Source organism: Rhinoderma darwinii, chromosome 1 (genome assembly GCF_050947455.1).
Source record: "Rhinoderma darwinii isolate aRhiDar2 chromosome 1, aRhiDar2.hap1, whole genome shotgun sequence".
NCBI classification, from domain to species: Eukaryota; Metazoa; Chordata; class Amphibia; order Anura; family Rhinodermatidae; genus Rhinoderma; species Rhinoderma darwinii.
In genome coordinates this window covers 64,271,752-64,299,402 of record NC_134687.1, presented here as the reverse complement: position 1 = coordinate 64,299,402, position 27,651 = coordinate 64,271,752, and the positions used below count along the sequence as shown (strand labels likewise).

Below are 27,651 nucleotides of genomic sequence, written 5' to 3'. Positions count from 1 at the left end.
ACTTTCTTAATGCCCAACTGGGCGTGTTTTTACTTTTTGACCAAGTGGGCGTTGTGGAGAGAAGTGTATTACGCTGATCAATCAGTGACCAATCAGCGTCATACACTTCTCTCCAGTCATTTATTCAGCACATAGTGATCTTGCTAGACGTGCTGTCACTTACTCACACATTAACGTTACTGAAGTGTCATGAGTAGACATCGCTTCCAGCTAGGACATGTCTATTCACAATCTAAAATTGATCGTTTTTCTAAATAAAAAACACTGCTGTAATCTACATTACAGCGCCAATCACATTATGTAGGAGATAGGGCACTTATAATGTGGTGACAGAGCCTCTTTAATCAATCCTGAATTTGAACCTATTTAGAGAACTATATAATCAATTTATTTTGCATTTTTAACAAATCTCTCATTTAAATTGGTCAAGGAGAAATTTCTATATCGCTACTTGTTTCTATCAGAATACAAATGAGCTGTTGATAAGTTGTCTGTTATCCAAATATTATTTGTGTCTAACTTTGCACAAATGCTTTTAGAACTATATATTTTGGACTTTCGCTGTCAGACACTTCTGCTCTATGGGATTGAGGGGGTTTCTACAGTCGGGATCCCACTGATTTGACAGGCTGAAACCGCACCCAACAAGTCTCGTCGTCCTACTCTTTTCCCCCGTTTAAGTATCGGCTAATCAGGGGGATTGAAGGGCTGTGTGGTTTTTTCTGCACTTACTCTGTTCCTGAACCCGCGCGCAGATCTGCAGTCCTCCTGATGAGCGAATACTTAAATGGTGAGCATGTATGAGTTCTAATATATTATTTAAGGAACAATAGAAACCGTTGAATGTGGGTTTCTGGATTGGACGAGACTCCCTGCTTAAAGGGAATGTGTTGCCAGCAAAACATGTTTTTTTTTTTTTTAGTTAAACAATTAGTGTGTAGGTGATTAAACATTGTTCTAATTATTTTATTTTTTTTTCACGGGTCAGGAAATATTATAAATTGGATTCAATTTATAATATTTCCCATTGCTGGTCACTAGATGGAGCCATTCCCAAAATTTCAGCATTGCATGTGGTAAAGCAACCACATTGCTTTATGCTGCAAAATTGGGAAAAAATCCCTCGCTCTAGTGAGCTCTCAGAATCCCCCCCTCCTTTATCCTGGCTAGTGCCGGGAGAAACGAGGGGTTTGAACGGTCTAACCTCCTACACTGTGTGTCGCCATTTTTTGAGCTAACACACAGTGTAGTAGGTTTACATACAGTAGTAAACACACACTGAAACACGAACATACATAGAAATAACTTACCTGCTCCAGTCGCCGCCGCTCCCTCCGGTCCATCCGCTCAGTCTGCTGCCGCTGCTCCATGTGCACAAGTCCGGAAGCCGCGACCGGAAGTAGTAATCTTACTGTCCGGCCGTGACTTCCGGTCCACAGGAAAATGGCGCCGGACGGCGCGCATTTCAAATTGAACTGTGTGGGAGCGGCGCATGCGCCGTTCCCACACAGCGGCGTACACGATAGTGGATGGAACGGACCCCGTTCGCAGTCCCTATGGGACTGGAGCTTCCGTATTCCATGTCTGTATGTGTCGTTAATCGACACATACAGAAATGGAAAAAAAATGGCAGCCCCCATAGGGAAGAAAAAGTGTAAAAATAAAAAAAAGTAACACACAAACACACGAATTAATCCAAACGTTTTTAATAAAGCACAAACATCTTTAACATATTTAAAAAAATTTTGGGGTGACACTGTTCCTTTAAAAGTCTCAAGTCTGTCTATAAGCTCTACACCAGGGGTCTCAAACACGCGTCCCGTGGGGCTGTCATTTGAGGCCTGCGGGGGACACAGCCGCTAGTACAGGCTCTGCTCTGGGACTCTGTGGGATTCCCTGACATCGCTGTCCATATGTGGACAGCAATGTCTGTGGCTTCCCCAGAGCCGGAGTCCCGTGCAGAGCGCTAGTATAGGCTCTGCTCTGGGACTCTGTGGAATTCCCAGACATAGCTGTCCATATATGGGGACTCCAGCTGCGCTCCTGACATCCCCGGGACTCCAGCTGCGCTCCTGACATCCCCGTTACTCCAGCTGCGCTCCTGACATCCCCGTTACTCCAGCTGCGCTCCTGACATCCCCGTTACTCCAGCTGCGCTCCTGACATCCCCGGGACTCCAGCTGCGCTCCTGACATCCCCGGGACTCCAGCTGCGCTCCTGACATCCCCGGGACTCCAGCTGCGCTCCTGACATCCCCGGGACTCCAGCTGCGCTCCTGACATCCCCGGGACTCCAGCTGCGCTCCTGACATCCCCGGGACTCCAGCTGCGCTCCTGACATCCCCGGGACTCCAGCTGTCAATGCAACCCTCTTCTCACACTGATAGCAACACCGCAGAAGAAATGCTAGCACAGGCTTCCAGATAAAAGTCTAAGGGGGTCAGATCGGGAGGCATTTCTTCTGCGGTGTTGCCATCAGTGTGTGAAGAGTGGGAGAAGAGGGTTGCATTGACAATCCAACACAATGGGCAGCACTTTGAACACATTTTATAAGTGGTCAGAAACTTGTAAATAACTCAAGAAAGAATAAAGTAACGTTAAAACCAAGCACACCATTGTTTTTCTTGTGAAATTCTCGATAAGTTTGATGTCACATGACCCTCTTCCCATTGAAAAAAACTAAAGTTGGATACAAAATGGCTGCCATGGTCAACACCCAGCTTGAAAAGTTTCCCCCCTCCCATATACTAATGTGCCACAAACAGGAAGTTAATATCACCAACCATTCCCATTTTATTTAGGTGTATCCATATAAATGGCCCACCCTGTAGTTCAAATAACTAATTGATTATTAATAATTTTGTATTGTATCAAATTTGAAAGTAATGCGGCCCGTCAACTTGCCATTTTTTTTCTATATGTGGCCCACTTACCCGGCCAAGTTTGAGACCCCTGCTCTACACCATTGACTAGTGCAGAGAATAATAAAAACCTTTATGGCACTCAAGACCGCAACTAAGTGCCTGTTCACATCAGCGTTGGCTTTCCGTTCCAGGCTTCCGTCGGGTGAACCCCGCAACGGAAAGTCAAACTGAAACCACAGCTTCCGTTTCCGTCACTATTTAGACTCCGCTATTGATTCCGTCGTTAAAACGGAAACCTGCTGGAATGGTGACGAACGGAAAACATTAGCAATCTTTCCGTCACCATTGATATCAATGGTGACGGAAACAGAAGCTGTGGTTTCAGTTTGATTTTCCGTTGCGGGGTTCACCCGACGGAAACCTCCGACGGAACCCCGGAACGGAAAGCCAACGCTGATGTGAACAGGCCGTAAGTTGGTTGCAAATGCAACCAAGTGTTAAGATTGGTGACCCAAATTTTAAATTCTAAAAGTTATGAGCTTTTTTTTCTATATATGTGAATGAGCCTTTATTAGACAAATGGGAGGTAACCGCAGCAATTCTCCTGAGGTGGAGCTACTTCACAGGCTGTCCTATCAGAATACAGTCGGGAATGGAAGCTGTATACTATATGATCACACTGTGTTCCTGGGCAGGGAAGGGGGAAAAGCTGTATGATGATTGGACAGCGTCATACAGAAAACATTACACCACCCAGAGTGAAAAGAAAGAGTAATCTGCTTTTTGGCTATTAGAGCCACATTAGCATATTTAGAAAAATACACATAACTTTGCAAATAATAAAAGTTATTTAAAACAAATCACACCGTAGTTACCAGCAGCAAAGCGCCTATTAGACCAACTTGGAGATAAGGAATTAATAAACTAGTGACAGATCCGCTTTAATATTCATGTCACCAGATGTGACTGCCATTTCTCACCAATTGAGTTAACGACTATGTACACCTTTTGAAAGGAAATTTTTTTATTTTTTAAAAAGGTCAGTCAGTGTGATTAGTGCAACTTTTTAATTAGTTTTTATAAAAAATTAGTTTTACTTCTGTATTCTCTATACAGAGCAGCTGTGTCTTTCGCGAAATCCTGCTCCTGTCAGTTCCGTGTACCTGACGGGTTCAGTGACCGGGTCCTGTGTCTCTGACACGCAGGATCCACCTGTTATCCATCACAGTTCAGAACTTATGTGATAGTTTACAGGTGAATCCTGTGTGTCAGCGACACACAGGACCCGCTGTCACTAAACCCGTCAGGTCCAGGGGATTGACTGATTCAGGTAATAGCGAACTATACAGCTGCTCTGTATAGAGTATACAGATCAGCAGTATCTCAAAAAGTAAGACACATTTTTATTAAACTATTTAAAAAGTTGCACCAATCACAATGACTGACCTTTTTTATTAAAGGGAAGGTGTCACGAAAAAAAAAAGTTTTATTTTATTTATTTGTGTTTTTGTATTGTACTTTTTTTATTTTTTCTTTCTTTTACTTCTCTATGGGGGCTGCCATTTTTTTTTTCATCTCCTGTAGGTGTCGATTAACGACACATACAGAGATGGAATATGGCACATACATCCCCATATAGAATGCGAATGGGAGCCGTTCCATTCACTATGGTGCTCGCCGTCTGTGTGGGAACGGCGCACGCTCCCACACAGTCCAAAAGGAAGGTCTTCGGCTGAGCGACATCCGGCGCCATTTTCATGTGGACCGGAAGCCGCGGCCGGACAGTAAGACGACTACTTCCGGTCGCGGCTTCCGGCCATATGTTCCGAAGCAAGGACTAGGAGCGGAGGCAGCGGCGACGGCAGGAGCAGGTAAGTTATGTTTGTGTAGGTGATGTGTGTGTATGTTCGTGTTATACTGTGATTACCACTGTATCTAATCCTCCTACACTGTGCATTCGCTCAAAAAATGGCGGCACACAGTGTAGGAGGTTTGAACATTAAACCCCCTCATTTCTCCTGGCACTAGCCAGGATAAAGGAGGGGGGATTGTGTGAGGACACTAGAGCGAGTGTGTCTTCTCCAATTTTGCAGCATAAAGCAATGAGGTTGCTTTACCACATGCAAATGCTGCAATTTTGGGAATTGCTCCCCCTAGTGACCCACATATGGAAAAATTAGAATCTAAGTTATAATATTTCCTGACTTGTGAAAAAATTAGAACAATGTGTAATCATTTATATACTAACTGTTTAAGTAAAAAAAGAAAATAATCATTTTCTAGCGACACATTCCCTTTAACCCCTTAAGGACGCAGCCTAGTTTGGGCCTTAAGGCTCAGAGGCCATTTTTCAAATCTGACATATTTCACTTTATGTGGTAATAACGTCGGAATGCTTAAACCTATCCAAGCGATTCTGAGATTGTTTTCTCGTGACACATTGGGCTTCATGTTCGTGGTAAAATTTGGTCGATATATTCAGTCTTTATTTGTGAAAAATTGCAAAATTTAGAGAAAATTTACAAAAAATAGCATTTTTCAGAATTTAAATGCATCTGCTTGAAAAACAGACGGTTATACCACCCAAAATAGTTACTAGTTCACATTTCCCATATGTCTACTTTAGATTGGCATCGTTTTTTGAACATTATTTTATTTTTCTTGGACGTTACAAGGCTTAGAACATAAACAGCAATTTCTCATATTCTTAAAGAGGCTCTGTCACCAGATTTTGCAACCCCTATCTGCTATTGCGTTCTGAAGAGAAGTGGATGATACTTCTCATCAGAGCGCCCAGCTAGTAAAAGTATTAAAAACGCCCCGATGTACGCACATAATACACGCCCACTTGGACTTTTACTTTTCAACACACCCACTTGGACTTTTGCAAGCCTCATTTGCATAAATACGAAAATGGTCATAACTTGGCCAAAAATGCTCGTATTTTAAAAATAAAAACGTTACTGTAATCTACATTGCAGCGCCGATCTGCTGCAATAGCAGATAGGGGTTGCAAAATCTGGTGACAGAGCCTCTTTAAGAAAATTTCAAAAGCCTTTTTTTGAAGGTACCAGTTCAGTTCTGAAGTGGATTTGAGGCGCCTATGTATTAGAAACCCCCATAAAACACCCCATTTTAAAAACTAGACCCCTCAAAGTATTCAAAACAGCATATAGAAAGTTTTTTAACCCTTCAGGCATTTCACAGGAATTAAAGCAAAGTGGAAATGAAATTTGCAAATTTCATTTTTTCGGCTGAATTTCAATTTTATTCAATTTTTTTCGTGTAACACTGAAGGTTTTACCAGAGAAACACTACTAAATATGTATTTTCCAGATTCTGCAGTTTTTAGAAATGTCCCACATGTGCCTCTAGTGCGCTCGTGGACTAAAACACAAGCCCCAGCAGCAAAGAAGCACCTAGTGCATTTTGAGTCCTCTTTTTTTATTAGAATATATTTTAGGCAGGTTTGAAGAGGCGTTGAGGTATCAAAACAATGGAAACTCACCTGAAGTGACCCCATTTTGGAAATTACACCCCTCAAGGAATTCATTTATGGTTTTTGTTATGATTTTGACCGCACAGTTTTTTCACAGCACCTATTTGAATTGGGCTGTGAAATGAAAAAAATGATATTTTTTCCAATAGGATGTCATTTTTGATCAAAATTTCTTATTTTCACAAGGAACAACATATCCAATTTTGTTGCCCAATTTGTCCTTAGTGCGGCAATACCCCATTTGTGGTGATAAACTGCCGTTTGGGCCCATGGGAGGGCTCAGAAGGAAAGGACCACCATTTGGCCTACTGGAGCTTTTCTGGTGCTAAGTCATGTATGCAGAAGCCCCTGAGGTACCAGTAGAGTTGAAACCCCCGAGAAGTGACCCCATTTTAAAAACTACACCCCTTAAGACATTCATCTAGAGGTGTAGTGAGCAATTTGACCCCACAGGTACTGTGTAAAAGATAATGCGCAGCAGATGGTGCAGTGTGAGATTTGCAATTTTATATATATATATGCCATTTCAGTGTCCAATATATTGTGCCCAGCATGCGCCACCGGAGATATACACCCCTTAAATTGTAATGTGGGTTCTCCTGGGTACGGCAATACCCTACATGTGGCTGTTATCAGCTGCCTGGGCATACGGCAGGGCTCAGAAGGGAAAGATGAGGGGGGTAAGCTGTGCGGAGTGCATCAGGGTAAATTAAAAATCAAGGGATGTATGATACATTTTAAAACAATCTTTTATACAGAGCCCTGGTTTTTCGGGACACGTGTCACATTGGTATATTGTGTCCTCCCTTATCCCCCTCTTATAGCAGACTCTGCACCTCTTTTGACTCTTTCCCTTTCCACCGGTTTGGGGAACTTCTCCTGGAAAGTGTTGCCCTGGTACGATGCGTGTGGCCTCGCTTCCAGAAGTACTGGGTGCCCCCCCTTCCTGGTCCCTAAAGATTAGATCTTGAAATTCCAGGAAAGTTCCCCTCTGGCCTGCACATCGACGTAGCACGTACGCATTGTACAAAGCCATCTGTATGATGTGCCCGGCCAGCTTCTTATACTACACCGCATGGCGCTGTAGGGCTTCAGGACTTGATTTGACAAGTCCATCCCTCCCATGTACCTATTGTAGTCCAGGATGCAGTCTGGTTTGGGGGTGGCCTTTCCTTCATATATCCTAAATCTGTAGGTATACCCTGATGCACTCACACAGCTTATACATCTTCACGCCATACCTTGCCCTCTTACCCGGCAGGTACTGGCGGAATTGAACAGTCCCTTTAAAATGTACCAGGGACTCATCAATAGAAAAACACTTCTCGGGGGTGTATGCTTGGGAAAACCGGGCACTGAAACGGTCTAATAGGGGTCTCCGTTTATACAAACTGTCAAAACTGGGGTCATCTCGGGGTGGGCACAGCTCATTATCAGTATAATGTGAGAAGCGAAGTATTGCCTCATTTATTTATTTTTTTAGGTTCCAGTTCAGTTCTGAAGTTGCTTTGAGGGGCCCATATATTATAAACCCCTATCAAACACCCCACTTTAGAAACTAGACCCCTCAAAGTATTCACAACAGCATTTAGAAAGTTTATGAACCCTTTAGGTGTTTCACAGAAATTTAGAGCAAAGTAGAGGTGAAATTTACTTTTTTTTTTTTGTCAGAAAATCCTCTTTATACCATTTCTTTTCTATAACACAAAAGGATTTATCAGAGAAACGCAACTTAATACGTATTGCCCAGATACTGCAGTTTAGAGAAATATCCCACATGTGGCCCTCGGGCGGTAATGGACTGAAGCACCGGCCTCCGAAGCAAAGGAGCACCTAGTGGATTTTGAGGCCTCCTTTTTTATTAGGCACCATGTCCGGTTTGAAGAGGTCTTGTGGTGCCAAAACATTGGAAACCCCCCAAAAGTGACCCCATTTTGGAAACTAGACCCCTTGAGGAATCCATTGTAGTTTTCTTGGGGTGCATGCGGCTTTTTGATCAGTTTTTATTCTATTTTTAGGTGGCGTGGTGACTAAAAAACAGCAATTCTACTATTGTTTTTTTATTCTATTTTTTTTACAGCGTTCACCGTGCGCTATAAATAAAATATTCACTTTATTCTGCGGGGCGATACGATTACGGCGATACCAGATGTTTTATAGTTTTTTTTTATGTCTTATGGCATTTAAACAATAAAATACGTTTTGTGAACAATCATTCACTTTTTGTGTTACCTTATTCTAAGAGCCAGAACTGTTTTATTTTTCCATCAATAAAGCCGTGCGAGGACTTATTTTTTGCGTAACGAACTGTAGTTTCGTTCAGTACCATTTTTAAGTACATGCGACTTTTTGATCTCTTTTTATTCCATTTTTTGGGAGGTGAAGTGACCAAACAATTGTGATTGTGGTACGGTTTATTAATATTTTTTTTTACGGCGTTCACCGTGCGGGATACATAACAAAATAATTTTGTAGTTCAGGCCGTTACGGACGCGGCGATACCAATTATGTATAGTTTATTTGTTTGTTTATATATTTTTATTAATAATAAAGGACTGATAAGGGAAAAAGGGGGACTTTTACTTTTATTACTTTTAAAACTCTTATTTTCTTATTTTTACACAACTTTTTTTTAACTTTATTACTTTGTCCCACTAGGGGACATGAGGGCAGGAGGCTCTGATCGCTATTCTAATACACTGCACTACATGCGTAGTGCAGTGTATTAGAACTGTCAGCTACTCACTGACAGCAAGCATAGTGGGTCCTGACGTTGTCAGGACCCACTAGGCTTCCGTCTATGGCATAGCCGGACGCCATTGTTTGGTGTCCGGTTGCCATAGTCACCATCGCCGGCCGCTATCGCGTAGCAGGCCGGCGATGGCGGATTAACCCCTAAGAAGCCGCGATCGCTATTGAACGCGGCTTCTGAGGGGTTAATCGGCGGGGGAGCTCCGCGATCGGTCCCGGCACATTGAGCAGTGATAGTCTGCTGTCGGAAACAGCAGCTATCACAGCTCATGAACGCGCCCCGCGCGAACGGCGCCGTGTTTACTCCATGACCTACTATTAGGTCACTGAGCGCGAACGCTACAGTTAGCATGACCTAATAGTAGGTCATGGAGCGTTAAGGGGTTAAAAATCAAAATATTGCCTTTCAAAGGTGTACATAGCCTTTAAATGTAAAGCAGCTGCTACAGGGAAGTTTTAAGATGTACAAGTGTCTGGTGTTGCTGCTCAGCTCATCACTTTATTTCATGCTTTTAGGAGCATCTAAGTATATGATACTGCAGATAGTACAATGTTTTGGTTTTACTTTTTTAGGTGCAAGCAATAAAATTACTCGTGCGTTGGTTACTGGGTATGAAGAACAATCAGTCAAAGTCTGCAAACTCTACTTTACGATTGCTCTCTGCTATGTTGGTCAGCGAAGGAGACCTGACAGAACACAAAAAAATAAGGTGAGATATTGTGTTTGGAAGCCTACCAAGGCTGAGTTAGGAAAAATATGTAGCGGGTTTAAAGCGATGTATCCGATTCTGATCAAGTATTAAAATGTTGTCTTTTTATTTCAGTAAATCAGATATGTCCCGTCTGAGGTTGTCAGCTGGTGGTGCCATTATGAAGCTGGCACAGGAGCCTTGTTACCATGAAATAATCACACCAGAGCAGTTCCACTTATGTGCACTGGTTATTAATGTACGTATGTCAATAATTTGTTAACCCCATAACAACCGATGATATGCGGATTTACGACGCTTGTTAAAGGGCCTTATTTTAGAGCGCCATAAAAACCTGATGCTGCAGAAACCTAGAAGAGAAGGATATTGGGTTTTACCATTTCTGTCTTCACTGTTAAATACACAACACTTACATTAGTGCTGTGTATATAGTGGAGAATGCTGCAATGGTGCTGCCTTTATAGATCCTGGCGATCATGTAGTCTCTGGGAGATTGATATTGAATAAAAATGGTTATGTGACCAAAGGATTACTGCATTACCATAAATTTCAAGTCAAATATAACAATTGATAATGCTGCACTTCAGGTTGTCACTTATGGCTTCCCAACTGAATAGAAAAATTCCAATATTTCTAAATAGAAGTAATGCTACCAAACTTTGACTATTGCTTTAACTTCTGATTTAGTAATATAATAGGCAATTTTACTTTTTGGTTAGAAATTCCCCTTTAAGGGTTTATACCATTCCAACTATGAACAGTAAGCATGAAATGCAATATATTCTCTTAGCCCACCTTCGAATGTACCGTTCATTAAAAAACATTCAGATTTCCAAGACATGTCAAAAGTTCCTGTAAGTGATGGATTAAAACTTTTTTTTTTTTTAAAGAATTAAAAAAATTGCATAAGCCGTTCCTTTCATCTCCCATTGACATTTTACGGCTCTCATGGGAAAGGCTGGGTTAGCCGTGTATGGGCTATATTCATTCTATATCCTGTAGACGGCTGTAAAGTAAAACTGAAAAATGCAGAGTGCAGCCCAAAGTGGGCACAGCACTCTGCCAAATACCTCTGCCTCTTTTAAACCTACCAAATGAGATCTGGTGAATTTTTGGTGGCGAGGTCATCAACTTGAACTCAATATCTTTTTCCTCAAACCATTCCTGAACAATATTTGCAATGTGGCAGGGTGCATTATTCTACTAAACGAGGCCACTGCCATTCGGGAATACCATTGCAGTGAAGCAGAACATTACACAGAGCATCACATTGTCGTCTTCCCATAGTGCATCCTGGTGCTGTTTCTTACCTAGGTAAGCGACGCACCTGGCCGTCCACATGATGTAAAAAAGAGATAACTTCATTAGACCAGGCCACTTCCTTCCATTGCTCCATGGTCCAGTTCTAATGCTCATGGGCCCAATGTACGTGCTTTCGGCAGGGATCAGGAGATCACGTTATTCGCTGTTGGTGGTTTTATTGTTGTGGTTGATCGGTGTATATTTCCCTATACACATCTTTACTACCATTTAGCAGCAGCACCACCACCATGTTACCGAAAGTTCAGTGCTGTTGGCAGTTGCTAACTTGTATTTTTCTTGTAGGATGAATGCTACCAGGTGCGGCAGATTTTTGCACAAAAGCTGCACAAGGCACTTGTTAAGCTGCAGCTCCCACTTGAATATATGGCAATCTTTGCCCTCTGTGCCAAGGATCCAGTGAAAGAAAGACGAGCTCATGCCAGACAATGCTTGCTGAAGAACATAAGTATACGGAGGGAATACATAAAACAAAACCCAATGGCAAATGGTGAGTTTGCACATAATAAAGCTACTTACACCTCTTATTGTATACCTGTACTGCATTCTCAGTCTATATTACCTGTTCAACAGCTACAGGTTGTAATAGACGGAAAATGCAGGCTGTTATTTAGTTCTACCTCAGCTGTCCAGTATTTACACACTAGTCCACGAAATGCTCTCTGCAGCGCTGATCCTACTACAGTCTAATCCTCCGATAATTATTTTTAATAAGCCGTTAGATGTTCTCTCCAAAATATGACAATGAAGTGATTTGTTTTTCCACAGAAAAGCTTTTGTCTTTACTACCGGAATATGTTGTACCATACATGATTCATCTTCTGGCTCATGATCCAGATTTTACAAAACCTCAGGATATTGACCAACTCCGTGATGTCAAAGAGTAAGTTATTAAGGAGCATTTACAATTTCTCAGCTTTTGGTTACGTTTTTAGTTTAGTTGTGAATCTGTTAAAATGTTAAACATTTCAACATAATTGACCAGGAAAAAAATATTATATAAAAGAGTAATTGAGCTTTTTGCATATCCTAAACGAATCTTTCCCAATGCAGGTGCCTTTGGTTCATGCTTGAAGTTTTAATGGCCAAGAATGAAAATAACAGTCATATGTTCATGAAGAAAATGTGTGAGAGCATCAAACAGACTCGAGATGCCCAAGCTCCTGATGATCCTAAAGCAAACGAAGTGAGTAATCTAGTATATGACACTGGACAAAACCGCCTTAGGTCTCATGCACACAGCTGTATTACGGCTACACAACTCGGAAATGTATGTGGCCCTACCGTATCTCCATATGCCTCTGGTTTTAGTACTAGCATGCTCCCAGACTCTCAATATATAGATAGATACTTGTGTATTTCTAGGTCTTCACTTTGAAGGTGGGTATTCTCAGGTATCTAAGGCACATCATAGCGCATAAAATGTTTTTAAACGATTACTGGACTTTTTAGAAGTTGTGTAGACGAAAAGATGAAGCTATTGCTAATGGCAAACATTGTCCCTGCCTTAAATTTTCTATCTGCATTAGAAAGACCTGTAATGGATAGGCAACATGACTTTCAACACATATGTAAGAGGCTTGGTGCTTCTAATTCTAAGTAGTTTTGTGATCAGATATATTTTGTTGTACTATGCAATAACCTTTATTTCTATTTAGAAATTGTATACTGTCTGCGATGTGGCTCTTTGTGTTATGAATAGCAAAATTGCCATCACCCTTGCTGAAGCGCCCAAGGAACCTATGTTGCCTAGTAGATTCTTTACGCCGCCTGACAAGGTAATAGATGCTAATACCTGTAGTTTTTATTTATCCCCTCAAAGAATTCTGACTAGAACATGGGAGTAAGTCATTTGAAAACATTTGCATGTAATAATAGATGGACATAACAAGTTTTTTATACATTAAGTATCAGATAACAGTAGCTGTTCTTATAGCACCTAAAAAGATCACCACATGTGTAGGATTATGGAGAACAAACTACATAAAATGTGGTGTAACATGACAAAAAGGAGTGATAATTGTACTCCTGAAAACCGCACAGACCATAGCTTCCAAAATCTAGGTAAGTTATCATGATTAAGTTTATCCCAGCTGAAGCGTTCTTCTAAAAGTTGACGTTAAGGCCTAGTTCACACTGCGTTTTTTGACAGGCAAAAAAAAATCTTCCTCGAATTCCTTCAGGAATTTTGAGGCAGATTTTTAATTGCCAGCGTTTGCTTCCGCCATTTTTTACCCATGACCGTTGAATGCAAAAACCGCCGCCTAAAACTTTTCAAACAAGCACCGCAGGTTTTTTCTGCCTTTCATTGATTTTAATGAGAGGTCAGAGGCGGAAACCGCTCGAAGTTAGAGTATACCGCAAGCGGCCAAAAGCCGTCGGTGAATAAGAAATAAAATAAAGTCTCTGCCTCCCATTGAAATTAATGGGGGCAATTTGGACTGTTCCTTAGCGCTCATTCCGACGCGGTTTCCGCGTCCGAATCAGTGCAAGGAAACACGGTGTGAATTGACTCAGACTGTTTGTTTGTTTTCACACTTGCCATATTTGTTTTGATTGAAAATGTCTACTGTACTTAAACGACTCTTGGAGTTGTACTTTTCAGTCAAAAGGTCAAAAAAGACTTCAGGGGAACATTATTACAATTTTTTTTCCAGCATCTGCCAAACACTTTTCTGTTGCAGAAACAGCTGGGCAGCCGCTATTCTGCGCTGTAATAGTCGCATGCTATTACGGGGTTTATCGTTTTAATACAAAATAGAGCTGAAAATTACAGATGTTTTTCCATTGTGTAACTTTTTGCTTGTTCGTTTTTTTTGCTACATTTTTATTTTTTTAATCTCCATTCTCCGCATTTGAGAGAGGCTAACAAATGATTATCTCACAGGATTTTTGCAATGACAAGAGCTACATATCTGAAGAGACACGGATACATCTGTTAACAGGAAAGGTAATGTTTTAACCTTTTCTGAACCTTAGCTAGGATTATAAAAACATGGTTGGTTTCTTCTAGAAACAGCGCCACACCTGTCCTCAGGATGTGTGTGATATTGCAGCTCAGCCCATTTACTTAAAATGTGACAGTTCCTTTGTCTCCCACCCGGCTTCAGCAATGATGTGTCGACACATGTGACCGCTGTAGCCTGTGATTGGCTGCAGTGACCACAAGTTCGATACGTCCTCACTGGTAAATAGAGAGCGGCAACAAATCCATGCGCTCAGTAATAAATACTGACTTACGGCTCATTTTAAAATCTGTACCATGGGTTATTTTCTGAGTGGGTAATTTACGCATCATGTAAATGAGATTTGTCTACTTATGTTTTGCTTTAGATTTTCTGTGTGCAAACGCGGATGGAAAATCCACAGCATTTGGGTCACATGTAAATTCATTCTGCCCCTAAATCCTGACCACCATTTTGCTTGCAATGCATGTGAATGTGGTATATAATGGCAACCAAATATGTAAAATATTTCATGGCTTTTCACAACATTATTTTTGTAAATATTTATTTATTTATTTTTATATCCCTAGCCAAAGCCAACCACTGTCCTTGGTGCACTAAATAAGCCTCTTTCTGCAACTGGCAGGCGGCCTTATCATAGAAGTTCTGGTGCAGACGCTGTAAGCAATGCAAGTGTCATTTCAGAATCCGACCCCACTGTTCTTTTACGGCAAAGGTAAAACAAATATCACTGACTTGTAAATCACAATTTAATGCTTATTAGCAAAGACAACCAAATTGTACCTAATAAAGGTGCAGTCACACGGCAGATTTTGTCGCAGAAATTTTTGAAACTGAATATCTGTTCCATTCATCTGAATGGAACTTGCAGATAATCCATGTACCTGCTGCAGAAACAACACCATTCAAATGAGTGTAACTGATTTTCAGTTGTAGAAATTTCTGTCGTGTGTGATTGTCCCTAAGGGGGAGTTTACACAGAGTTTTTTGCAGGAGCAAAATCTGCCTCAAAATTCCGTTTTCGCCCTCTGCCTTTGAGCGTGCGTGCGATAAAGTCTTAAAGAGACTCTGTCACCACATTATAAGTGTCCTATCTCCTACATAAGGAGATCGGCGCTGTAATGTAGGTGACAGCAGTGTTTGGCTGGAAAAATGTCCTGGCTGGAAGGAATGTCTATTCACTGTCTATAAACACAACAAAAATTGAACAGCACATTCCAACTAAATGATACAAAATGTATGCAGGTGCAAGAACACCTATGACTGCAGATATACAGCAGACAAAAAATGGCGACAGCCCCCTGCGACACTAATTCCACCTAAACCACTAAATATAAATAAATATGCACTAAAGCTAAATCTACTTACAAATAGGGAGGTTCTTAGTGCACATTTTGATCAAAAAGTGTTAGCCCACCTGCCACGACAAGGCGACCTCTGTAAGGTGGGAACCTACACTGCACATACACCCAGAACTGGGACTAAGCCTACATATATTCACTGTCTAAACACTTCAGTAACGTTAATGTGTCAGTATAAGACAGCACATAGTGAATAACCCAGTGTCACTATGCGCTGACTAAATGAATGGAGAGAAGTGCATGACGCTGATTGGTCACTGATTGGTCAGCGTCATACACTCCTCTGTACAACGCCCACTTGGTCTAAAGTAAAACACGCCCACTCGGGCATTAAGAAACTAATTAGCATAAAGCTAAAATCACTAATAAAGTGGTAAAAATAGATTGTTTTTCTAAATAAAAAGCACTGCTGTCACCTACATTATAGCGCCGATCTCCTTATGTAGGAGATAGGGCACTTATAATGTGGTGACAGAGCCTCTTTAAGTAAGGGGGTTGCATGTAAGTTTGCATTTGCACATAACAACATGTGTTTACTCTTACGGTTTCCTAAATAACTTAATTATTTCTCTTTAGGGATCAGATCTCCGAAGTATCTGAAATTGGAGTCAGTGAAAATGAGGAGCATCCAGTTAGAATAATCTCTGCCACTCCAGTAAAATGTGACGCTGTTAAGATCAAGGTACAGTAACTTACCACTTGTATTGTTTTCATATTAAACTGCAATACAAAGTAGGAATTTTTTTAAATGTTTTATTTTTTTTCAATTTGTCATAAATCTGGTTAAGGTCTGTCTTGTTTTACACATGTATTCTGTTTGGCAGGAGGTAATTTCAGATCAGATAGCTACTCCAATTCTTGGTGCAGAACGAGGAAAAAAAAGGCCAGCAGCTGCACCAGGGACAGAGAATATCCATAAAGAGACTGAGGAAAAAAAGACAGATGATGTAGGGCCAACACCACCACCCAAGCCTAGGAGAGGACGACCGCCAAAGTCAGAGTCTCAGGGCAGTGCAGCAAAAAATGATGACTCAAGCAAGCCGTCTGGACGGGGACGAAAGAGAGCAGCGGCTAGTCAAGAAAGTGCTGCAGGAATGGAGGCAGGCAATGCAAAGGTACCAAAACAAGATCTAACAGCCAAAAAAACAGCACAAAGACAAATGGATTTACAAAGGTGAGAGAAAAATATATAAGCTGTAGGATATTTACATTTTAATATGACGGGGCTTATCTTTTGAGTCAAATGATTGCAGTTAAAGAGCTTGTATGAGATCAGTCCCATTCAAGTGAATGGGGCTGATATTCATTACTACATATCATCAATGAACAAGAGTGATGTGGTTTATAGGAGAAAGCTGCTATGTTTTGTAATCTTATATAAACCCCTTAAAAAAAAGATTTAAAAAAATAATAATAAGTTTAAGATATATTTGTGTTTAATATGCCCCCTGTAGTCCTCCCATGTTCCACTGGTATTTGTCTGTACATTGGAGTCATGTGATGTAGCTATGTCCAGATTTCTAATAGGAAAACCAGGAAAAAATGCTCCTCTTTCCTCTCCTCCTCCACTCAGCAGCAATCTTTCCACCATTAAGGTACAAGATAGAATTCTTGACCTTGAGATCACTCTGCACCCACCATGTGCTCCGGCATGCTTTCAAGCTATAAATTCACTGCTCCTTCAGGTAGTGGTCAATTCCATTCCAAGAGTGGAACACTTCCAGGGGTTTTACTCAAACTGCTTCTTAGTCCCCAAAAATGACTGTTCTGCGAGGCCTATCCTGAAACTAAATGAAGATGAAGCGTTTAGTGCGCACTAGCTGGTTTCTGATTTAATCCTTGCGGTCAGTGGTCCCCTCAAGGGAGCAGGCAGAGTTTTTGTCCTCCATCGACATTTGCAATGTCTAGCTCCACATTCCCATCGTCCAGTACCCGCACCATTTCATTTGCCGTCGGTACACATCTTTTCCACTGTTCCCCTATCTTTTTGGCTCCCCAATGTGCTCAAGGTTATGGCATGCCTTCACTTCAGAGGTGTTTCCATATTTATTATTTGAACAACATTTTGGTGAAGGTTTCCTCCAGGCATGTTGTCCAGTCTAAGAATCACAAGATGCCTGGACAGCCAAATAAAGTAGGAGTTAAAATATTTTACTAACATTCTTGCTAAACGTGTCCATCAGTTAGAGGCCAAAGGAGTCCTTTTGGCCGGCATATGTCCGTATACTCCAAAAAAATTAAGTATGAAATAGTATAGTAGATTATGCTATTCCATCTCCATAGTATCCTGTAAAAAAAAAAAACAAAGCATTGATTTAACTGGTACCATATTAACCTATGTGTGACTGATGCCAACGTATGGCATCCGACACAGGCATTAGTTTAACATATACGTCATGGGCTTTTCAATCGTTTTTCACTATATATCTGTTAAATGGATGCCTCGATAGTCTGTGGGTAACGGATATGGTAAATGGATGCCTTATAGGGTCATCCATCACCCATAGGCGTACGGTAACGTCATAAAAAAGCTCAGCCGTTAAATTAAGAGTATTAGTCTATGGGTGACTGATGCCACTGTTAGGCATCCGTCGCAACCTCTGTTTAACGTATACACTGGGAGTTTTTCCCGGCCTATGTTATGTTAAACAACCTGGTTATCTGTAGTAGATGCTGCAGATGGGACCAGGGAAGGTGTTTAGTTTTGTTTTTTTTGGGCGATTTTCAGGAATTTTTTTTTTGTTAAACTGTTAGTATATAAAGGATTACACATTGTTCTAATTTTTACATTTTTTTCACAAGTCAGGAAATATTATAAATTAGATTCTAATTTATAACATTTCCATGTGCTGGTCACTAGAGGGAGCAGTTCCCAAAATTGCAGCATTGGCATGTGGTAAAGCAACCTCATTGCTTTATGCTGCAAAATTGGAGAAGACACGCTCTAGTGTCCTCACACAATCCTCACACAAAGCTAGTGCCAGGAGAAAGGAGGGGGTTGAATGTTCAAACCTCCTACACTGTGTGCTGCTATTTTTTGAGCAAATGCACAGTGTAGGAGGATTAGATACAGTGGTAATCACACAGTATAACACGAATATACACACACATCACATACACACACACATCACATACACAAATATAACTTACCTGCTCCTGTTGCTGCCGCTCTCGCCGCTCCTAGTCCTTGCTTCTGAATATATGGACGGAAGCCGCGACCGGAAGTAGTCACCTTACTGTCCGGCAGCGGCTTCCGGACCACATGAAAATGGCGCCGGATGTCGCTCTGCCAAAGACCTTCCTTTTGGTCTGTGTGGGAGCGGCGCATGCGCCGTTCCCACACAGACGGCGTACACTATAGTGAATGGAACGACTCCTGTTCGCATTCTCTATGGGGATGTATGTGCCGTATTCCATCTCTGTATGTGTCGTTAATCGACACATACAGAGATGAAAAAAAAAATGGCAGCCCCCACAGTGAAGTAAAAGAAAGAAAAAAGTACAACACAAAAACTCAAATCAATTTTACTTTAATGGCATAATAAAAGCAATAACCTATATATAAAAAAAAAACATTTGTGACACCTTCCCTTTAAGGCCCATTTAGAGAGCAGGTAAACCCCCATATTCATTAAGAGTATAATTTACTGAAAAATGTTGCAAAGAGAATATGATATTCTAACCATTCTTATAACTCCACTAAATGTAGACAGGTATGAAACATAAATAAAGGTGATCTATTACTGAGTATTATCTATGCAAACTATATAAAAAGCACGTCTCCCATAGAGTATGAGTGTCTTATTCCATCTGTACACTATGTAAGCCACGTTGTACAATCCAGTAACCTGTCCATTCTTCCAGCAGCGTTTGTCTGGGCAGTGAAGGAGATTTCCTATGGGAGATAGAATCCAGTCCAGGATATACAGCTAGTGATACAGAACTGTTTAGTGCTTGTGAAAACAGCCAGGAAACAGAAGACACGCAGATAGAAGAGAGCAGTTTCTTGAAGGTGCAGCTTAATAGTGAAGAGACTAGAAGTGTATTGAGTTATAAAAATATAGTATGTACTGCAGATATTACCAATTAAAATATATCTGTAGCTAGAATTCGAAGATTGTTATGCTTGTATTTTTAAACTGTTCTGTAAATGTACCACGCCATTATAAATGTACAACATTTACGTGTAATACTGCATGCATTTAAGTCCGGCTAACGATCATTAATCGCAAACCGATCAGATCTCAAAGTGGAAACCAATTTTAATAATAGGAAATAGGGCTGTGCTTGAAATATTTGTATACGTTTGTTTTAGGAAATGTAATACATTTTGTGTGGCGCTGTCTTGTATAGATTGCTTGGAGTAATAGACATGTATATGTTTTGAAATGGAAATAGTAAGTATGATACAGGTCTATTTTGCATTTATATTGCATTGGGATTTTTGTTGTCCTTTTTATTTATTTGTATATTTTTTTTCTTTCTGAACAGGTAAAAAGAAAGGTCTTGAAAACGAGGCAGAAGTGACTGTCCATAACCAGGCATGTTCCACACTTCAAGATTGAATTCCATTTTTTTATTGAGAAGATAAACTTGCTCAAACGTTAACTGCTTTCTACTTTTAACAAATACAAAAAAAAAAAATGGAGAGAAAATTTCTGAAATGTAAAGTCTTCAACAAGCCCACTGAATTTTTAAGACTTTGTTTTTTTTGTTTGTTTGTTTGTTTCATCCATTGAAATCAAGTTATGGTTGTATTGGGTCTCCTTGACACAAAGTGTCTGACGTATTCTGCTTTACAAGACAAAGCCAGAAGGTGCCCATTTGACTCTTGAACAGGCATCAATCTCATGAGTTTTGACCCTGCACATAGGACTCGCTGTGTAAACAAATTGTACTGTTTTCTGCTGGTGTACATAGAGGCAAGGCACAACCAGGGACAAGGGAAATGCTTGTTGAAGGAACGTGTCGAATTAATCAATTAGTAATGGTTTTATGTATAAAAAAATAAATTTGTGCTGCATCTACTTTTTAAATAGAATGAAATGTACAGCCCCCGCCCTACCCCACCCCATAAGTTGTTCTGCTCCGCTTATCTCTCTGCACCAAGTAGGAGAGGGATTCACCATTTATTTTTAAAGCAGACATTTCATTAAACACCATTTTTCACCCCTCTGTTCTGGGTTAAGATTTAGCTAAATGTACATATTTTTGTTTTCTTTTTTTAAACCATATATCACTTCTCGTAAAAGCCGTTTTGATGCTCATGTTGGAATACTGTACTGGATAAGCAAGACAGTCCGGCATTGGATTTTATAATGTTGGTTGCCAGATTTTTAATAACAATTTAAAACTTTTTAAAAAAAAAAGTTTCCCCGGTTTTGTTTTTAAGAAAATTGTGGTATTAGGCCGCTTACAGGAAACTTGGACGTGATGGCTCTGATTTTTAGGTGTTTTGCTGTTAAGTCCATGTTTCTTGTTTGTCTCAGATTAATTTTTCCAAGTTTCTATTTTAGACTCATAAGTGTGCACTCTGCATTTTGTCAAATAATTAGGGGACACTTAAAAGTGCTTCCCTAATGCTGCCTGTGCACCTTGTATGTACACATGATCATATTTAAGTTTTGTTGCATACAATAAACGCTTCTAGGTGTCACTTTGTGTCCATTGATTATATATATTTATTTTTATTTTTTTTACTTTCCATTTTCATCCTAGTCATGTCTATATTCATTATAAAGATTTGCTAACATTATTAGTAGAAATGAATATTAACACGGCAGCATAGGATGAGCATAAACTAATTCTCCTATTATCCCAAACAAGCCCAAAAAATATTGTGCCCTTTGGCCAAAAGGAGCTATGAAAGAATACGGCAGGATCGTAGTTATGAAGGGGAGGGGGATTGATGGGCTGCTGCTTATCTTCTGTAGGGAGTCTGACAGTAGTATCCTTCCATATGAAGTCTCCACTCCTATGGTTACCATTTTATTTCTCACTTCTCCAGTTCATTGACTTACATATGCTTCACCTGCTTTTTCAAGTGCTAGGAAGAGCCCATCCGCGAGCCGAGAACTGAGCGCTATTACTAACATTAGAATTGGCTAGTGCAGCAATGGGGCAGTCAGTGATGTCGCCACTGCTCTACAGTTTCAGCCAATAGCTGCAGAGCACTTCGTGATGTAACAAAGGGGGAGTGGTTTTAACAACCACTAGTATACGCATATTCCTGGGCAGCACTGGTTATTAATTGTAGTGTCATGGCTATTTAGATATAAGAAAACACCTTTGCAAATACATTTGGAGAAGAACAGTCAAATACGTAATTGAGGTGTGATATGTTAAATGGCTCTCGTGTGGATCTTAAAAATATAATAGTTGTCAAAGTTTCACTTAAATATTCATAATAATCTTAGCCCATATTCACAAAATGATTGTGGCTTGTTACAAGTATGAAAACCAATGAAAGAACTTGACCTTTCCATTCAGTATATTGCAAGCTATGAAGGTAGAGTAAACGTTTAGGGTACTAAAAAACGTCTGAAAATACGGAGCTGTTTTCAAGGGAAAACAGCTCATGATTGTGAGACTTTTTTTAAGCAAGTTGCGTTTTTCGTGGTGTGTTTTACGGCTGTTTTTCTAATAGTCAATGAAAAACGCCTCTAAAAACGGCTCAAGAAGTGACATACTTTTTCGCGGGCGTTTTTTTACTCCTTTTTTCAAAACGGCCGTGTAAAAAAAAACGCCCTCTCGGAACAGAACGCCGTTTTTCCCATTTTAAATCAATGGGCAGATTTCTGGAGGCATTCTGCCTCTGATTTTTCGGCCGTTTACGGCCTGAAAAACAGCCTAAAATAAGCAGTGTGAACATACCCTTAGACTGTAACATTGTAATCTTGCTTAGGTTTAGGTTTGTTCTTCTGAAATGGACTATTGACATTTTCAGATGTTAATTGACTATTTCCTTTTTTAGGCCTTATTTATGCACACAACTTACAAAAAACGCCATGGTTTTCGTTGCAGGGTTTCTGTTTGTTTATTTTGGAGGCGTTTTTATTTTGTAACATTTTCGACATGCGTTTTTGCAGGTATTTTCAAAACCCTAGAGAAGTATAGAGGAAAAACTCCAGAGAAAACACCATACCCAGAGCATGCAGCGTTAAAAGGAAAAAAAAGACTGTGAAAACAACACAAATCAAAACGCTTTGTATGTAGTGTTTTCTATATTTCACTATAGACTTTAAAGTAACAATGCAAAATGCTGTGTGCGTCCAACCTTGAAGTGGTAAGGGATCCCAGGGAGATGAAACCCTAAAGTCGCCTGTAAACTCAGTGAATATCCTGTTCTTACCACGGTGTCGTTTTTAGGTTCTTCATTCTGTGCGGATTATTTCTTTTATAAGAGTTAGGGCTTATTTACACGAACGTGATATACGTCCGTGCAACGCGCGTGATTTTCACGCGTGTCGTACGGACCTATAAGTCTATGGGGGCATGCAGACAGTCCGTGATTTTTGTTCAGCGTGAGTCCGTTGCGTAAAACTCACGACAGGTCCTATATTTGTGCGCTTTTCGCACATCACGCACCCATTGAAGTCAATGGGTGCGTGAAAATCACGCGCAGCACACGGAAGCACTTCCGTGGGACGCGCGTGATTCGCGCACCAGCAGTCAAAAGTATGAATGAAAACAGAAAAGCACCATGTGCTTTTCTGTTTACAAACATACAGCGTGTCATAATGATGGCGGCTGCGCGAAAATCACGCAGCCGCGCATCCTATGTGATGACACACGGAGCTGTTAAGTGTCTTTTGCACACGCTCGTGTATATCCTCCCTTAGAGCTCCAAATCTCCTGTACAATTCTGGCCTTTTAACCGTGTCTAGGATCTGGAACTCTGAGAAAACAGAGCTCCATCAGAAAAATGAAGGTCTCACCACTGCGAGGAGATTATCAAATATCTATATTTAGGTGTAAAAAAAATTAAATATCTGATATCTCAATCAGCACCTATAAAATATGTAATACGATCTAGTGGGTTTAAATGAATAAAACCTGACTTTCTTAAAACACACACACACACAAAAACCCTAACTAATCCTCTGTTATTTCACGCGTTCCACCCACCTCCACTGTTAGGGTCTTTTTATACGTCCCGATATGGACTGTGAAATTAGAGCTGATCAACGAGACAGCTCATTGAACGCCGCTCGTTTGCTCCTTTCACAAAGCGCTATATATTGGGCCGAACGCTCATTACTATGATAGTTAGTTCCCATACATTTCCATCACGTCGGCAGCACATCTCCCCGTTTGATCATATTTAGTGCTGCATAAACGATCCGATCAGTCGATTTACAAGCATTTGCTGGTTCGTTGGCTGATCATTGCCCTGTGTAAACAGGGTAAGGCCTCATGCACACGACCGTGTTTTTGCGGCCGCAATTCCCCCGAAAATCCACGGGAGAATTGCGGCCCCTTTCTTTTCTATGGGGCCGTGCACACGACCGTAGTTTTTGCGGTCCGTGCACGGCCCGGGAGCCCGGACCGCAGAAAGAACGGTCATGTCTTATTACGGCCCGGTTCTGCGGTCCGGGCTCATTGAAAGCAATGGCCGCGGCCATGTGCATGTGCGGGTGGCCTGCGGCTGACAGTCCGCAGCCGGCCGACCCGAAAATCACGGCCGTGCACACGGCTACGGTCGTGTGCATGAGGCCTAACCATCAGGAACAAGTGTTCATATGAACTCTCGTTTGCCCGATCATTGGCCGGTGTAAAAGGGCCTTTAGAAGTGTCGATATCAAGCTACGTCTGTGTAACGTAAAATAGCACTTATATGCTTGTGGTATTGCACCTTTTTATGCTCTCGAGTTATGTCGGTGATGTGATGGTGAGCAGACTAGGAAACCGTGTTGGCTTGCCAAGATTTCTGGTTTTGAATTAATATCCTTTATGTTAGGACGACATCTTATGTTTGCAGAACCATTACCATTATGTATAGCTAGCATAGACGTTTGCTACCATCCCACTCCACCTGTTTGATGCATAAGGAGTTGTCCGGTTTCCTGCTCATCTTCTTAAATGGAATTGCACTAGCTGAATAGGATGGTGCATTGCATTTGTGTGTTGCTTTTCCTTTTTTCCTTGTGCCTTATCTCATGAAATGTTCTGAAGCAATGTCCCTGATGGTGGTGGGGGAATGTATTTAGGGAATTCCTACCTTTGCTCTTATTCAATTTACTTGAAAGAGCACAAAATGCACAACCAAAAAAAAAAGGAATCTGCTTGTCCCCTTTGTTCTGCCATCTTACCCTTTCTCTTGCAGTCCTGTCTAGTGTCCGACCAATGAGGTCAATTGGCGTCTACAGTGTGTTTTTTATTTTTTACATTATATTTGGGAATCTTCATATTTTACATTGGACCATGCAGAAAATACGTGAACTGATTATAAATGACTGTAGATAGCCCCATGTATACTTGGCTCTGTACAGCACCATCTCCATGTGTGCCCTGTTTCTTATTTCTTATTTGTCTTCTTTAAAACTTACAGTAATATTTTTAACTGCTCTTTAGTGAATACGATTTACACTGTCAAACTTTGTATCTGTCTCTTAATATTCTCTCATTTATTGTTTTCTGGCCATCGTACACACTTCCTAATTAATCCAGGTTCCTGCAGGGAAAATAGCCATTTCTCTTTTCCCTCCAAAGTGTACATACAGCTATTTAATAAAGTCTGCTCTCTTCGTAACATTGATTTTGGATTATTATTTTAAGCTTTCTGGACTTACTGGTGGGTTTCACATTTTTCACAAACTGCTTTTTCTCGAGAATCACCTGGAAAGAGTTGTGTGTATTTACTTCACACAACTATCAGTATTCATAACGACTACTTCATCTGAGTGGTTTCAGAGGGAGGGGACTGTTACCCCATCAGAATTCTGATTATTATATCTCTTTTAGGACATTGCACTAAAGCTCTTAATTTTATATACTTCTATTACTGTTCCATATCCTGCAACAATTCTAAAGTAAAAAAATGGGTACAATTCAATAACATACATGCAGCAGATTTTTCAATGCGCCATAAGGATGGTTATATAGCAGCAGGTACACCAACATAGCAGAGTAACACACTCACTCTCCCAACCTCCTACTTTCGATGTCGGAAGCGCGTAGCCTATGAAGGATGTGATGTGTTGTGGTCTGGCTTGGTGGGTATATAAGGGTGTGTTCACACAGTTGTTTGTTGTTGTTTTTTTTACAGTCAGAAAAATCTGTCTCAAAATTCCTTCAGGAATTCTGAGGCAGGTTTCGACCTGCCTGCACTTTCTTCGCCGTGTTTTTCGGCCTTGGCCATTGAGCGCTGCGGGCAAAAAGTCGTGAAAACCGTTTTCTCTGGCTCCCATTGATGTCAATGGGAGGTCAGAGATGGAAACGCAGGAAGAAAGAGCATGATTTATTTTTTCCGCTCGCATTGATATCAATGGGAGTCGAAGTCTGACTGTTTTTGGCACTGTTTCCGATGTGGTTCCCCCGTCAAATAACTAGCCCATAAGGTGTGTGATAGGCTGTCTGAATACATCACTCGTTGCCATGGGTAAAAGGGGCTATGTATCTGTTGCAAAAAGGGATGATTATTGGCTTTCAGGCCGAGGCTGGCAGTATTTCTCAAACAGCGCAGTTTGTGAACGGTTTGTGTGCTGCTGTGGTGAAAGTGTATCGTGAGTGGACAAATGGCACCATTGGGAATAACTGACGTGGAAACTGCTGAGCACCACGTGCCATTGATGTGAGAGGTGAACGTCGGCTATGAAGGTGTGCAAGGCCCAAACGGCACTCTACAGTGAAGCAGATCACCGTGAAAATAACCGGGGGGCTACCAGAGGAGTGTCTAGAACAGTTCTGCGTATGGGGCTCCGAAGCAGACCGCTGGTCACTGCTCCTATGCTAACAAAGGTGCATCCAAAAAAAAACTTCAATTTGCACAGCAGTATCGGAATTGGACCACCGATGATTGGCAAAGGGTTGCTTTCTCTGATGAGTCACGGTTTCTGATTCATCGAACGGAGGGACATTGGCGTGTCAGGTGAGAAACATCTGGGAACAAACACCCTGCAACCATTGCTGGAAGAACACAATCTGGTGGTGGCAGTGTTATGGTCTAGAGAATGTTTTCATGGCATTCTCTGTGTCCACTCATCCATGCGGAAGGCACTCTGAATCGCTTTGTGTATGAATCAGTCGTCCAGATTACATGCGGTTTGTCTTCCCTGGGGAAGATGGAATATTCCAGCAAGACAATGCGACATGTCACACGGCTAGAAATGTCCGACAGTGGTTGGAAGAGCATGACCGAGACTTCCAAGTGCTTCCCTGGTCCCTTGTTCACCAGACGTGAACCTATTTGAGCATCTGTTGGACCACCTCGATTGTCTTGTTTGCTCTATAAATCCTTCCCCCACGCACCATCCAGCAAATGTGGGATTTACGCTGTCCGTGCTGCACACGGCGGTTACTCTGGATATTAGCTGGTGGTCATAATAATGTGACTCGACTGTGTGTGTGTGTGTGTGTGTGTGTGTATATATATATATATATATATATATATATATAATCCAAAAATCAGGCAGCACTCCAAGGTATAAGCAAGGTAGAAAAAGGTGCTTTATTGGTCCATATACACACACGACGTTTCAGCTCCACACAGGAGCCTTTCTCAAGTGAACAGATTCATGTCATGACCACACATTTATAAGAGAACCAATATTATAAAAAAGTAGTGCCAATAAAATGCAACAAGACATATATAAGGGTGCCAAAAGGTACATAGTGAATTCATATATGCAACATTAAATGAGTGAGGAATGTGTTAAAGAGATACTATCACAACAGGACTGTAATACATAACATAATACATTACAGAAAGTTATATAGTCTAACAATCTTTAAATTGTATATAATTAGATAGGATCGTGCACATGTGTAGATATCACTACACTTGAGGGACTCACCGAGAATAAGGATCCGGCTCCAACGTAAACACAAAACGTGCTGAAATCACCATTGTCGAGCTGTCAGAAGCATTGGAAGCATTAGTATTCGTGCTGCGCATGTCACGCATGCGCAGTCACGAAGGGAACGCCAATCAGCCATACCCGAAGAGGGCAAATGCCAATCA

General features: G+C 41.0%; 1 protein-coding gene across 3 annotated transcripts in view; it reads left to right on the top strand.

Moving 5' to 3' along the window:
• PDS5A (PDS5 cohesin associated factor A) overlaps positions 1 to 21,126 on the top strand; it is a 153,161-nt gene extending 132,035 nt beyond the window's left edge. Inside the window, exons 23-34 of one of the 3 annotated variants that reach the window (XM_075859335.1) lie at positions 9,687 to 9,823; positions 9,938 to 10,061; positions 11,429 to 11,633; positions 11,912 to 12,026; positions 12,197 to 12,329; positions 12,802 to 12,921; positions 14,031 to 14,093; positions 14,679 to 14,824; positions 16,047 to 16,152; positions 16,295 to 16,644; positions 19,338 to 19,482; positions 19,962 to 21,126. In XM_075859335.1, the coding sequence (XP_075715450.1) occupies positions 9,687 to 9,823; positions 9,938 to 10,061; positions 11,429 to 11,633; positions 11,912 to 12,026; positions 12,197 to 12,329; positions 12,802 to 12,921; positions 14,031 to 14,093; positions 14,679 to 14,824; positions 16,047 to 16,152; positions 16,295 to 16,644; positions 19,338 to 19,482; positions 19,962 to 19,997 (1,680 nt within the window). In that variant the 3' untranslated portion in view covers positions 19,998 to 21,126. Of the gene's footprint in view, positions 1 to 9,686; positions 9,824 to 9,937; positions 10,062 to 11,428; positions 11,634 to 11,911; positions 12,027 to 12,196; positions 12,330 to 12,801; positions 12,922 to 14,030; positions 14,094 to 14,678; positions 14,825 to 16,046; positions 16,153 to 16,294; positions 16,645 to 19,334; positions 19,483 to 19,961 lie in introns of all 3 variants that reach the window. The other 2 variants (XM_075859328.1, XM_075859341.1) reach the window with 2 other exon arrangements.
• Positions 21,127 to 27,651: the final 6,525 nt, after the last annotated feature.